Source organism: Podarcis bocagei (genome assembly GCF_964188305.1).
Source record: "Podarcis bocagei genome assembly, chromosome: 8".
NCBI classification, from domain to species: Eukaryota; Metazoa; Chordata; class Lepidosauria; order Squamata; family Lacertidae; genus Podarcis; species Podarcis bocagei.
Window position 1 is genome coordinate 68,765,939 of NC_138133.1, and position 13,396 is coordinate 68,779,334.

The 13,396-nt window shown below is 38.7% G+C and overlaps 1 protein-coding gene across 6 annotated transcripts in view; it reads left to right on the forward strand.

The window, feature by feature from the left end:
• The window catches only part of VPS13B (vacuolar protein sorting 13 homolog B), a 368,719-nt gene that overhangs the window by 106,825 nt on the left and 248,498 nt on the right, over window positions 1-13,396 (forward strand). For all 6 annotated transcript variants that reach the window (XR_014010614.1, XM_081204225.1, XM_081204222.1 and 3 more), the window contains exon 19: window positions 1,498-1,671. Coding sequence is in view for 5 of the 6 variants with exons in the window: in XM_081204225.1 (XP_081060351.1) it covers window positions 1,498-1,671 (174 nt within the window). In the remaining variant the exon portion in view is untranslated. The remainder of the gene's footprint in view (window positions 1-1,497; window positions 1,672-13,396) is intronic.

The window sequence follows — 13,396 nt, forward strand, 5'->3', positions numbered from 1 at the left end:
CCAGCCTCCTATGGCTGTTCAATGGGCATAGTAATTCCATATTTAATAAAGAGGATACAACCAGTCTGGCCATCTATTCCCTAGGGATATCCATGCTAAATTATACATACAGCATCTCTTAAACAAGTGAGGTACAGACAATTCTGTATTAGCAGCCCAAAAAGTGAGTGGTAAAATCTACAAATAATCACTGTTTCATACTGAAAACATATACCAAAAAGAGAACAATGCATTCAGATTTTATGTCTTTGACCTCAGAGTTTGACCATATTGATAAATCAGATTTATGTCAGAAAATTGAAAAACTGGTTTTAAAATGTTCAGCATTCCTATGTTCTTCCCCAAGACACTGGATATAGAGTAGTTTAGTCATTGAAAAAGCTGTTTTCTTCTAGTTAGTTTATGTTGCCATGGTTACACACCGTGTCAACCCTCACGGTTTGCCGCTTACCACCCAGTTACAATATTGAAATGGCAAAACTGCAAAATCAGCCTAAGTTGGGGAGAACAGTGTTTTTTCTAATACCTGTCACTGTGAAACAGCAGTATAATGTCCTCTGAGGAAGGCATTTCAAATGTGTTGGGAATTCAGATACATTTTAAAGCTAATCTTTCAATAAATCTGGAGTCTTTGCACTGATTGGCCTTGCCCTTCTCTTGTTTTCCGTATTGTTCAGGTATGTAGCTGATCAGGAGAGCAGTGTATTGGACAGTCTCTCAGTCCTCTCAAAATATTTTTCTCCTGGCTTTGGGGCAGCTTCCCTAGTTTTTGACAAGTGGATGCGGCAGCCAGCAGCTGTCTTATCCAGTTTGTCCCCTATGCAGAAGGAAGCATTCATAATAATTATTTGGAGCAAGTGAATATGTTCTCTGTGATCTTTCAAGAGAAATTGCCTTCCACCTTACAAAGTCAATAAGGCTGAGGCTCTATTCAACCTACCACAGCATTGTGGCCAGTTGGCAGATTAGTCCTGAACTTAATTCACTTATCTTTGTCCTTTAGTCTTCATAGACTAAAGTCTTCAGTAGTCTTCAGTAGCCTCCTCATGAAACTTTTGCTCTCTTTCCAAAAACTGATTTTGAGGAGGCTTCTATTGTAAGTGAGTGTATGTATGACTGGAGCTCATGTGTTCAAGTAGCACCGAGAAGTAAACATTTAAAGATGTTTATTTTATATGTTGAAGCTCTGAGCTCTGAAATTTAATGAATTTAATGCTTCCATAGAACATAGAGCATAGCCCTGAAATACTTTGAATATACTTAAAATGTTTGCAGGTAAACTACTGATATCATCTTTTAACCTATGCAAATTATTTAATACATTCTGACCATTTTGTTGGAAATTATTCTTGCAGATTATTTCTGTCCTTGGTAATAGAAAAGGCAGTGTTATCTGGCTTCTTCAATATAATAAATGTCATTGTGATTATATAGTTCTCTGAGGTTCACTGAACATCTATTCACTAAACCACAATGTTGTTGTTATAATACACTTAGGAGATGGTGGAAAGGAGAAGCTGATCCCTTTAATTCAAGGCCCATCTGATACCAGAGATTTATACAGCAGCAAATGGCTTAATGAAAGCAGAAAGCCAGAGTCAATCCTTGCTCCAGATTTGTTTGCCTTCACAATTCAGATCCCTCAACATAAAGACTACAGCTACAATTCTGGTGAGTGCAGAAGTTATCAGAAATATTCGTTATGTTATGTTCCTGTATCTAATATAGTACTCAGAAGGATGGTAAAGAGTGTTAAGGGAACCGATGGAAACCAATGAAAACTACATGTTTCTCACATTGTTTGTGAAATACGTTGAGAGGCACTGCAATCTTATTTGGAAAGCTGAAATTCAAGCCAGCTATTGGAATCTTCTTGTGTTCTGCTAAGGTATAGTATCTTAACACGGTCCAGGGTTGCTTTGCATATATATTGTCCCTGTACTGCTTTTATTTTTTAAAGGCATATGATTCATGCTTTACTGTAGGGGTTTCCAGCCCATTGCCTGGCAGGTTCCAATGTGCCTTCCAGTCCCTTTTACGAAGCCTGTGAAATGTTTGAATAAATCTCCTTTGAAACCCATAATGCACACGAGTTTCTGTTTCTCCACTGGTTGACCTCTCCTATGCTGACCCCTAAACATGCCCACATTTCACTGGATGCCAGGATTGGGCACCTACCCTCCTTCTTTTCTGAACTGAGTAGGGATGCAAAAAGCTTCTATCTGTCAGTGAGCACAGCAGTGGCTGACCTACAGGTAGGTGCCTTTTTTCCTTTTCTTTTTGTGGCCATTCCCATGCAATGTTGTGTTTCTCTCTCTCTTTCTGCTCTCTTAAATGTGGCAGAAACTCCTGCAACGGCTGTTTTGTGTCTGGTGCCTATGACACTTTCACAAAATTCCTGGTGGACCTACTGGCCCCAAAAGGTTGGCAGCTACTTTAGTTCTATGTGGACAAGCCTGAGCCAAATGTTGAGCTCTCATGCTGCCCCTTCTTCTCTAATAGATTTCATAGCAGTCAACTTCAAACCATAGGTCATAATGATGACTTGTTAAACTAACCAGGATTTCTGGTTCAGACACGACATTAAGAAAGTGATCTGTAACAGTCAGAATAAACTCCGCCAAAGTCCTCCTCCCAACTGCGGGAGGGAAGGTGAAAGAGGAATGGTGAGCAAGTTAGCTTAATATTTCACTCAGGCTTGCTCAGGCAGTGCTAAACAATGGTTTAGCATAAAATGTGAACACAGTCTAAGTGTTTTGCTATGTTAAATGACTAAAATGCTACTAGGAGCTCTTTAGAATTCTGTGCAAACTAGGTATTTAGGTTTTTGTCTTGCTTTTAGCTGTACACATTTTGAATGTTGGGTGGCAACTCTGAGCCATTCCTTGCCGCTTTCCATCATTTCGTTTATTCATTTAACAAAATTTATATACCGCTTGATTGTAATGAAACCTCTAAGCAGTTTACAAGAAATCATACCCGTTTGCAGGATGTCATGGAGACCCCTTAATTGGGCAAGCATGAAAAATGAGGATGGAATCCAAGAATTTTAATTGGCTGAAAAAAGCCAGGCTTTGGTTTTAACTCTCATGCTCAGCATATTTTGTTAGTAATTCAATATATTCTTTAAACATTGAGAGCTGCCTCCAGTTTTTGAAAGAAGCCCCCCCCCCCTTTAGATCAGACCAAGTGGCATGATGAGAGGAAGTGCTCCCTTGTCATTTCATTTAACCATCTGAAGTGGTCTCAGGATAGTGATATGCAGTATACATACTCAGACATAATGCTGCATTTTATATTTGCAAATTAGCCTGATTTGTCCACCTGTTTTCAGACGGCAAAAGCAATCAGGAAGGTTGCTTGTAACAAGTTTTGAATGTGAAGACTCAGAAACTGTTTTACTTGCCGAAAGAATGAGACAGTAAAAGTAATAAATGAGTTGGGAAAGCAGATTGAAATAAACCAAATCAAACCATAAGATACTAAAACGCAAGTTTCTTATTTTTACGTACGTAGTTTGGAAAATTTGTTCACCACTCCAAGGTGGCTATTGTTCCTGGTTACTGGAGTCCATTGCATGGGAATCGCCCAATTGTGCATATATAATGTAATAAGAAATCACTTGATTTTGCATTAATATTAAACTATATGCCATATTTCCTTAGTAATGTTGAAGTTTGATCTTGTTTGCTTTTGTTAATCCTGTAGAAGCCATGCAAAAAACAACACTATAAATTTGTTTCAAGTATTTGCAATGCAACAGGTCATATTTTTCAAAGCGATAACTTCTTTTTCTTTCTTAATTTTTTATGGGAAAATCTAGGCCTTTCTGCATCCTAATAATGTTTGGTGTGGTAGGATATTTCACATATTACCTTTTTTACTTCTCCCCCAAAGTATAAGGAACAAGTCCCATACTGCAATCTGCAGAAACATAAATTATAGCAGCAACAACAATGTTACTTGATACTTCCATACTTTGTAAAGGTTAATTTTGTTCAGTGGGGTTAATTGGAAAGGAAGGGATGGGCATAAAATCCAGGTTTGCTGCCTCACTTTTTTTTTCCATTCAGGAGAGGGCAAAATGAAGTTGCCCATATTTCTCATTCGTAATTCAGCTCCAAGATGCCATCAACTCTAAAGTGTCTAGACTTAAAACAGTGTGGCTTTTAAAAATATATATATATTAGGTAAACACACATGATCAAAATATTTAATACATTAACTGATGGGCTTTTTAAATGTACAATAAGGGCATTAAAACATTGTAGTAATTAAAGACAATTCACGTTATTGATTTGGGCATAAAAGCATAAAAATGATACCCATCTATCTTGTTACATTTCCTCTTCTCTCCCTGAGGACTTAACTATGTACTTTATCTGTAATTGTTGCCAGTTTTCTATCACGTTCCCACTGGATTTCTGGTGCAAAAAAAATCTTATCCTCCTGCTGACAGAGCTTGCTTGAATGATTTCATGCTCTTAGCATTTTTGTTCACGGGAATTAGGAGCAAAATGTAACTGCAGCTGAACATAGCATCTATTTTTGTAATTTTGAAGTTTATATGCCATTATTGGAACTAAATGAAGAGATACAGGTGTTCTCCAGCTCTAGTCTGTTGGGATTTCTTGATGGCCGAAGCTTGAAAAGAAAATGCATGTGTTTTCAGAGTCAAACAGCAGCTGTGAGACAAGGATTTATGCTTTTCTCAGAACTTTGGGATTTCAAAATGTTACATTTAATCACAGGCACAGAAAGAGAGCAAATGTTAAAGATGTTACATCTGAAAGTAGGGATTGATCTCTTTACCATACCAGTCAGTTATGGGAATAGAGGAACAAAATAGTCTTTAATCTTAATATGAATAATTTCAAAAGTATTATGATAGCTGCCAGTACTCCGTGGTCAAGGTACTTTCACTGGGGCATGGAATAATTTAATCTTTCCCACAGAATTTGATATATTTTCATTACTTTATCTTTGAATGCTTGGTAAGAGTCCTGTAAAGTTTGAGGAAGCCAACAGAAATTATTTTAAAGTCTCATTGAATTTAAGTCCCTCTGAACTCAGTTGGACTTAAAAATGTCCTTTTGTAATTTTGAAGAGCAGATTTAAAATAGTTTAAATTCTTACATAGGGTTTTCTTAGGTAAAAATAATATCAAGATGAGTATTTGATAGTTCATTGTCCATAATCTCCATGAGGAATGAGGGCCATCTACAATTTCTAAATTGTTTCTGTCTCTCTTAGGGAGATTTCCAGATGGCACTGTGTGGAAATATATCATAATATTTTGTGTGAAACTAATACTTAAAAAAAATGTACATAATATAACAGAATACACTGGCAATAACAGAAAGTTGACCACATAAATGCTAAATAAAATGGTTGTGGCACCATTTACTTTCCTTGGAGGTGTGGCAGAACAGATAGAGTTTAACCTGCACTCTATTATTGATGGTGTTTCTTGATAGGCTTTTTTTCGGGAAAAGAAATTTCACAGCTTTGTCAACCAATGTGCATATGCACACACATTCAGCCCAGCTCCAGACCAACTCTAGAGCAGAGTTTAGGAAAAGAGCCCCATCTGATTATATCAGTTGCCCAAGGGGAAGTAATCTCTAAGGTACTTGGTGTCCAGGCCATTTCACACTATATAGCACTAGCACCTGATAGTAATACACACACACACACACACACACACACTCACACGCTTAACCTTTTTAAAGGGACAACAACATTCCAACAGCAGTCCTTGAATTAGTACATGCTTTGCTGTGGCATGCTTCTGAATTAGGGTCTGTGTTTCATAGTTGCTATTAGATACTTTTATGGGTTGAAGAAATTGTTTTTTCTGATGCTATGCAGGTTCTCCTTCTGCCAGATCCTGTGGTGAGGTCATAGTTCTGTATTTATGATGTAATGTTCTGTTCCTATGGAAATTGTGATACAGCAAATTCAGCATTTCAGATTTATAAAGATTAAATAGGAGAAACAGAAGGGATATGAGCAAATGCAGTACTTTAAAAATGAAATCTTGCTGATTTAGAAACAATAGCAGCCATAAGAATTAAATTATAGCTATTTGAAAGGTTTAGCTAATGTAAATAGCTATAATCTCCTTTAAGTTGCTTCTACAAGTGTAAGTGATTTCTTTTGTACTCTGTAAAGGGGCTTTGGATACTTCAGAGAACCTTGTTCAGCCCCAAATCACTTCTGCATCTGCTAGTTTATAAAAATCTGTGACAGTTTTAGGGTTATGAGATGTTGTGATCTAGCTACCTATAGCAAGTGAGAAACAATGCATTTCCTGTGTTGCTCCTGTTGCAATTTCAGATTATGTTAGAGGCATGTTGTTGTTACTGTTTCGTCGTTTAGTCGTGTCCGACTCTCCATGACCCCATGGACCAGATTACGCCAGGCACTCCTGTCTTTCACTGCCTCCCGCAGTTTGGTCAAACTCATGCTGGTAGCCTCAAGAACACTGTCCAACCATCTTGTCCTCTGCCGTCCCCTTCTCCTTGTGCCCTCCATCTTTCCCAACATCAGGGTCTTTTCCAGGGAGTCTTCTCATCTCATGAGGTGGCCAAAGTATTGGAGCCTCAGCTTCACGATCTGTCCTTCCAGTGAGCACTCAGGGCTGATTTCCTTAAGAATGGATAGGTTTGATCTTCTTGCAGTCCATGAGACTCTCAAGAGTCTCCTCCAGCCCCATAATTCAAAAGCATCAATTCTTTGGTGATCAGCTTTCTTTATGGTCCAGCTCTCACTTCCATACATCACTACTGGGAAAACCATAGCTTTAACTATACGGACCTTTGTTGGCAAGGTGATGTTTCTGCATTTTAAGATGCTGTCTAGGTTTGTCATTGCTTTTCTCCCAAGAAGCAGGCGTCTTTTAATTTCGTGGCTGCTGTCACCATCTGCAGTGGTCATGGAGCCCAAGAAAGTAAAATCTCTCACTGCCTCCATTTCTTCCCCTTCTGTTTGCCAGGAGGTGATGGGATGATCTTAGTATTTTTGATGTTGAGCTTCAGACCATATTTTGCGCTCTCCTCTTTCACCCTCATTAGAAGGTTGTTTTAATTCCTCCTCACTTTCTGCCGTCAAGGTTGTGTCATCTGCATATCTGAGGTTGTTGATATTTCTTCTGGCAATCTTAATTCCGGCTTGGGATTCATTCAGCCCAGCCTTTCTCATGATGAATTCTGCATATGTTAAATAAACAGGGGGACAATATACAGCCTTGCTGTACTCCTTTCCCAATTTTGAACCAATCAGTTGTTCCATATCCAGTTCTAACTGTAGCTTCTTGTCCCACCTAGAGATTTCTCAGGAGACAGATGAGGTGATCAGGCACTCCCATTTTTTTAAGAACTTGCCATAGTTTGCTGTGGTCAACACAGTCAAAGGCTTTTGCATAGTCAATGAAGCAGAAGTAGATGTTTTTCTGGAACACTTTAGCTTTCTCCATAATTCACCTCAGTTTTGCAATTTGGTCTTTGGTTCCTCTGCTCCTTCGAAATCCAGCTTGCACTTCTGAGAGTTCTGGGTCCACATACTGCTTAAGCCTTCCTTGTAGAATTTTAAGCATAACCATGCTAGCGTGTGAAATGAGTGCAATTGTGCGGTAGTTGGAGCATTCTTTGGCATTGCCCTTCTTTGGAATTGGGATGTAGACTGATCTTCTCCAATCCTCTGGCCACTGCTGAGTTTTCCAAACTTGCTGCCATATTGAGTGTACCACCTTATGTTAGGGGCATATTATAGTGTAAATCCAAAGTTTTCTCCATAGGCACAACTGTTGGTTAATCAGGGAATAGTGGTGGTTTTATAGACAAAGGAAGTTAGTTCCATTCACTACAGTTCTGTGTATGTAGTTCTATGCTTTATGGAATGTACCTGTATTTTTGTGCCTGTTCAATGTAGTGGCTGTAGCCTCAATAATTTGCCAGGACCAGGTCTACTACCCATACACTGAAATGTACAAACCCTTCCCTTGTTGTGCTTTTTATTGATTTGATTTATTTATTTATCAAATTTCTATCCTGCTTCATGATATATAAGGACCCACAGGGCACTTTATATATGAAATAATACAGTGCAATTACACTAAGGCAATTTTTACCATCTCTAACAAATAGCATAGCTCTGAGGTAGCATATCCTCTCCACCTCACCCCACCCCATGCAGCTTTCATTAGGTCATTGAGGCTTTTTCCACTGCTATTTCATTCCCTCAATTGCTGGCAATGGCTGTGTGTTCCTTACTGCCTTCCCCTGTGGACTGCTGGTCTTTTTGCTATCTAAGTGCAGGGAAGGAGAAGTCCAATGCAGCCACTGTGAACTGCAGAATGATGGCAGCTAGAAGTTCCCTTGCCTTTCTGTTTCCTCGTTAGTCCCTTCCTGAAGGATTTCAGGTCCTTTTGCCATTCAAGTGCAGAGGGGAATTTTAGCTTGTTTCCATGAGCTAGTAGTGGTGACAGGGAGGGAACTACAGTCATACCTTGGTTTTCAAATGCCTTGGGAGTCCAGCGTTCTGGTTTCAAAAACCAGAAGTGATTGTTCCATTTTTCGAATGTTCTTTGGAACTCGAACTTCCACGGCTTCCAATTGGCTGCAGGAGCTTCATGCAGCCAATCAGAAGCTGCGCCTTGGTTCCCAAACGTTTTGGAAGTTGAACGGATTCCATTAGACTTCCAAGGTACCACTGTAGTTTGGACTGGTGGGAAATTTAGGACAGGAGTGGGGAACCTGATAAAATGTTAGCAGTGGTGTCTCCAGTTCTGTGTCTGCTATTCAATATATTGTGTCCTCCCATCTGGACTCTCAGTTCTGTTTGGATACATTCCCTTGTCTGCTTTTTGGTCAATGCTACACAAAGTACTTCACTAAGGGTAGCTCCTATCTTTTGGTTAGTTTACACCAGATCTCTTTTGATATCGACTTCCTACTACAGAAGTGAGATGGTGGCAACAAGAAACAGGCACATTCATTCCTTACGCTTATTAATTGGAGTGGCAGATAAATAGCTCACATTCCAAACATTGCACATGTTTACTACTTTCAGGAAGAAGGTCAGGTGGACTAAAACTCAGAATGAGCTCAGGGAGAATGACCCTCAGGGAGGGAGAGAGTTGGCTATGTTTAGCTTGGAGTAGACTGAGAGGTGATGTGATGGCCATCTTCAAATATCTGAAGGGCTGTCACATGGAAGATAGAGCAAGCTTGTTTTCTCCTGCTCCAGAGTGTAATACCCGAACCAATGGATTCAAATTATCAGAAAAGAGTTTCCAACTAAACATGTTTGGACCCATTATAATGAAAGTTCTTACGCCCTTAATGCCAAACCGACTGGGACTGCACAGCTGCTTTTCTCTAAAATAAAAATGGCCAGGTTGGACTCCTCTTGTGAAGCAAGAGTTATCCAGCTCAGGCCGTGGAAATGACAAAGCAGGAGTGAACACTTAACACACTGCTCATTCACAGTAAACTGCAATAAGGCCCAAAGTCTGGCTAATTTTTGCATGTAAACACAGTGGCTGCATTCAGGCGTATCATTGTGCTATGACCTAGTGTTAGGATCCAGCCTTAGCAAGCCTTGGTATTGTGGACTCTCCCCTCCACTAGAATGGCTGTGATTAGGAATTCAGAAGCTTTCATTTCCTTTTCCCAATTAATCAGTGTTTGCCATTCTATCCAAACACTAACTCTGAATGGTCTTAATGATAGTTTATTGAAACAAACCAGCTTTTTAAACCTAGGGTTGAAGATAGCTTGTTTTAATAATCTATAGTTAAGACTAACCAAAGTTGGTCTAGGTTTGCATGAAACATAAAACTTGGTTAGTCAACAGCAGATGTGAAAGCTTCTGCCCGGGTGGGGGGGTATATGAGCCTTAGACTCATTCCTGTAATGATAAACTCTCATTTATTCTTATGTCCAAATGCAGGTATTGGCCCAGTTACTTTTCAGTGTTACTCTCCAGCCCTTGGGTTCTTTTGGCTTTGAACCTCCAGTAAGGCAAAGTAAAATATATGTGAGAGGCAGAAATATTTGAGAGGGAGCTGAGGATGTAGCTGCTTTCAAATTCCCTTGCCTCTTTCTGCTTATTAATAATTACTGCTAAATTTGGGTATTAATGATTGTTTTAGTACATATTTGTACATGAACTTGTATCCAAGCAGCTGCATATGAATTGTATGTGTTATAATTTGCCTTCCAGCTGTGATTGTATAATAGATACTTGATTATTTCCATTGTGAGTGAACAAGGAAGTCCTTAAGGCTAACTGCTGAGAGTATGAAAGCTTTATATCCCTCTAACCTAAACATTTTCTAGTCATTGGACAGACGAGGGAAGCCCTCCATTCCACCTCTTTTTCACTCATTTTGAGGACCTCAAAAAGCACATTTAGTGCTGAAGTCCATGCTGGTTATTAATGCTTCTCATTTACTTAAATGGTGAATATTTTGTCAATGTAGCCCAGCAATAATATATCTCTTTTTTATGCTGCTGACTGAAATGTAGTAATTTGTTTGCATGCAACAAGTAATTTAGCACATATTTGGCAACTTGCATACTAATTTTTGATGGTTTATTTATTGGGCAATATTTGCAGAAGAAAATGGTACACTTGTTATGTGTTTTGGATTTTTTGGTAATGCATTTTAACATATGAAACTATCAGATAATTTTAAATCTTAAGTCTAAAATTAATAAAGAATTAAAAATAATTTATCTTAATTTCTCCCACTATTAGTAAAGTATGGTATAAGGCAAACAGACCCTCCAATAAGGATGGCTAAACACAAACGTTAATGTATTTGGAGTGAAACATCTTTATTAAGTTAATACAAGATGTAGTCGTGCCCTACTTGAATTACTCATTTATAATAGCTGAGCAGCAGCCTGCATGTGGACTTTGAAATCCTGGGAAAATAAGATGCATGCATGCATTCTGAAGTCTTTGCTTTAAACAGCTGGAAAACGTTCCAGTGAGTAGTCAGCTACTAGCTGGTGTCTATTGTTTCTGTCTTCAGGGAGACATGATCAGTTTAATTACTGACTAGCTTCATTATTCCTTAGTCACATTCTGAGTTGTGAACTTGGTCAGTTTATATAACTTCAAGGTTTAATTGGCCGTATTACATAATTATTCTTCTCCTTTGTCTCTTCTTTGTGACTGTCTACAAACATAAGCAACTCCTTCAGTAACTTGAACTCAATTACAGTTAAGTTTGACAAGTGAGTTGTCATTTTTGACATGTGCAACCAAGATCATATCCAGAGCCAATGTTTTGGCAGCTAGAAAGCCAAATATAAGAGCAAAAAAGGTTGTTCAATGTTTTTTATTGTACTGTGGCACATAATTTTAATAATGATACAAGTTGAGGAAAATATGTACCTATTCAATATCCAACAGTGTGCTTCATGTGGTGCAAAATACAATCTTTTCCTCAAAGGGATTTATTTAAGAAAATTGGCCCTAAAGTGGGAAAGCAGAAGAAGCAAAAACAATTCAAAGAAGTTATCTAAATAGTGGTTGGCCGACTGTTTGGTCTTTGCTTCAGAAGCAAATTTTCTTCCTCCTTTTGCATCTCCAGAGAGCCAGTGTCATGGAATTTGACTGGAAGTACTCAGAAAGCAGAATGAGGATATTTGATTTGTTGTTTTGAGTTGTAGAGCAATTTTGACAATTTTGGGTGTTTTGTGAGGTAGAACAATGTGTTTGGTTCCATGACATACCACAGTGATTTCCATTCCTGATATTTATTATCTATTATTTTTGGCGTTTTCTACCTGAGGGAGAGCCCTGAAGGAAACTGAATGTGATGGTTTAGTTTCTCTGTGCTTATTCTTTTTACATCATACCAAATAATTTCAGCCTTTAAAGGCGTTAGAGTTAGAGCTTTATGGATATCATAGTACACATAGTGGATGCAGAAAGACAGAAGCAACTGTGTTACGTTCAAGGATTTCTAGACAGATAATAAGGATTTTTAGACTTCAGCTGTTCATATGTATTCTGTATTCTCATCTGTTCAAAGTGGGGCTAAAGCTCAATGAATGAGCATCTGCTTATCACACTTAAGGTCCTTCTCACTGTTCTCTAGGCAGCACTAATGGAATTTTTGTGACTAAGGGTTATCTACAGTGAAGCACTGTGGGAATATTTCATCTGTGCAAGGATATGCTTGTGCAACACAATGTTCTCTCTCTCTTCTTTGCCCGTGTGCCCCCTAATTCTGTTCTAGGGGTTTCCCCAACCATCTGGAGCAGATTTGGGCTGCCCATGTAGGGGAGGGGGAGCTTCAGTAGTGCAAAAGGAGGTCCTTGCACTGATGGAATTGATTAGTTGAATAATTTACTTAGAGGTTTTTGAAGTGGTGCTGTGATTGTTACTGTATTATCAAACAATTAAGTATGAGTGGTTAGGTCTCTGCTTCAACAGAGTTACGATATACAATTCAGTACGGGGGAGACAAATAGAAAGAAGAGGGCAATGGAGGAAAGAGTAAATGGGGAGAGATGTTGCCACTACAGCCCAAGTTTCCAAGGTGCCAACATTAAAAAACAAAGACACACCAGTCCTTACTCACATGCTTACAGTTAAATAGATGTGGTACCAAAGGAAAAAGGAACAGTGAGGAAACAGGAAAACAAGCAAATTCAGGAGCTAATTCTTCATAAAGTTTCATACTACATATAAATATTAAAAGTATTGATGAAAGCTCTTAGTGATGATTAAAAAGGTGCATTTCAAAGCCTTAGATGTGGTTGCAGCAGCTGCTATGGCAGTTCCAGTGTTTGCTCATTGAAGGTCCCGTGGTCAGGAATATATAGTTATTTCAATTAAATGCACTTAGGCTTATTTACATTAGGGTGAGGGCACTGTGATCACCTCAGTTCACTGCCCATTAACTACAGAACACCTTGTATCCGGTTATAGGAATTAAAATGAGGTTATCCAAGGGTACTAAAGGAATTTGTAATCTCAGAGCATCTGTCTATAATCTTTGAGAATTCTTGAAGAACAGGTAAGGTCCCTACACACTGGAGATGGGCAAATTTTGTCTCCATCTTCAGAAAGGGTAAAAAGGAAGACCCAGGTAACTACTGATCTGTCAGCTTGATGTCTATATCAGGAAAGGTCCTAAAACCTATAATAAAACACTTGGTCTGTGACCATTCAGAAAAGTATGCTGTGATTTCTAAGAGCCATATGGGTTTCTCAAAAAGAAGTCTGCCCAGACAAATATCATTTCTTTTATATATATATAGAATTGCAAGCTTGATGGACCAGGGGAATTCTGTGGATATAGTGTATCTTGATTTCAGTAAGGCTTTTGACAAAATCCCCCGTGATACTCTTGTGGAGAAGCTGGTAAAAT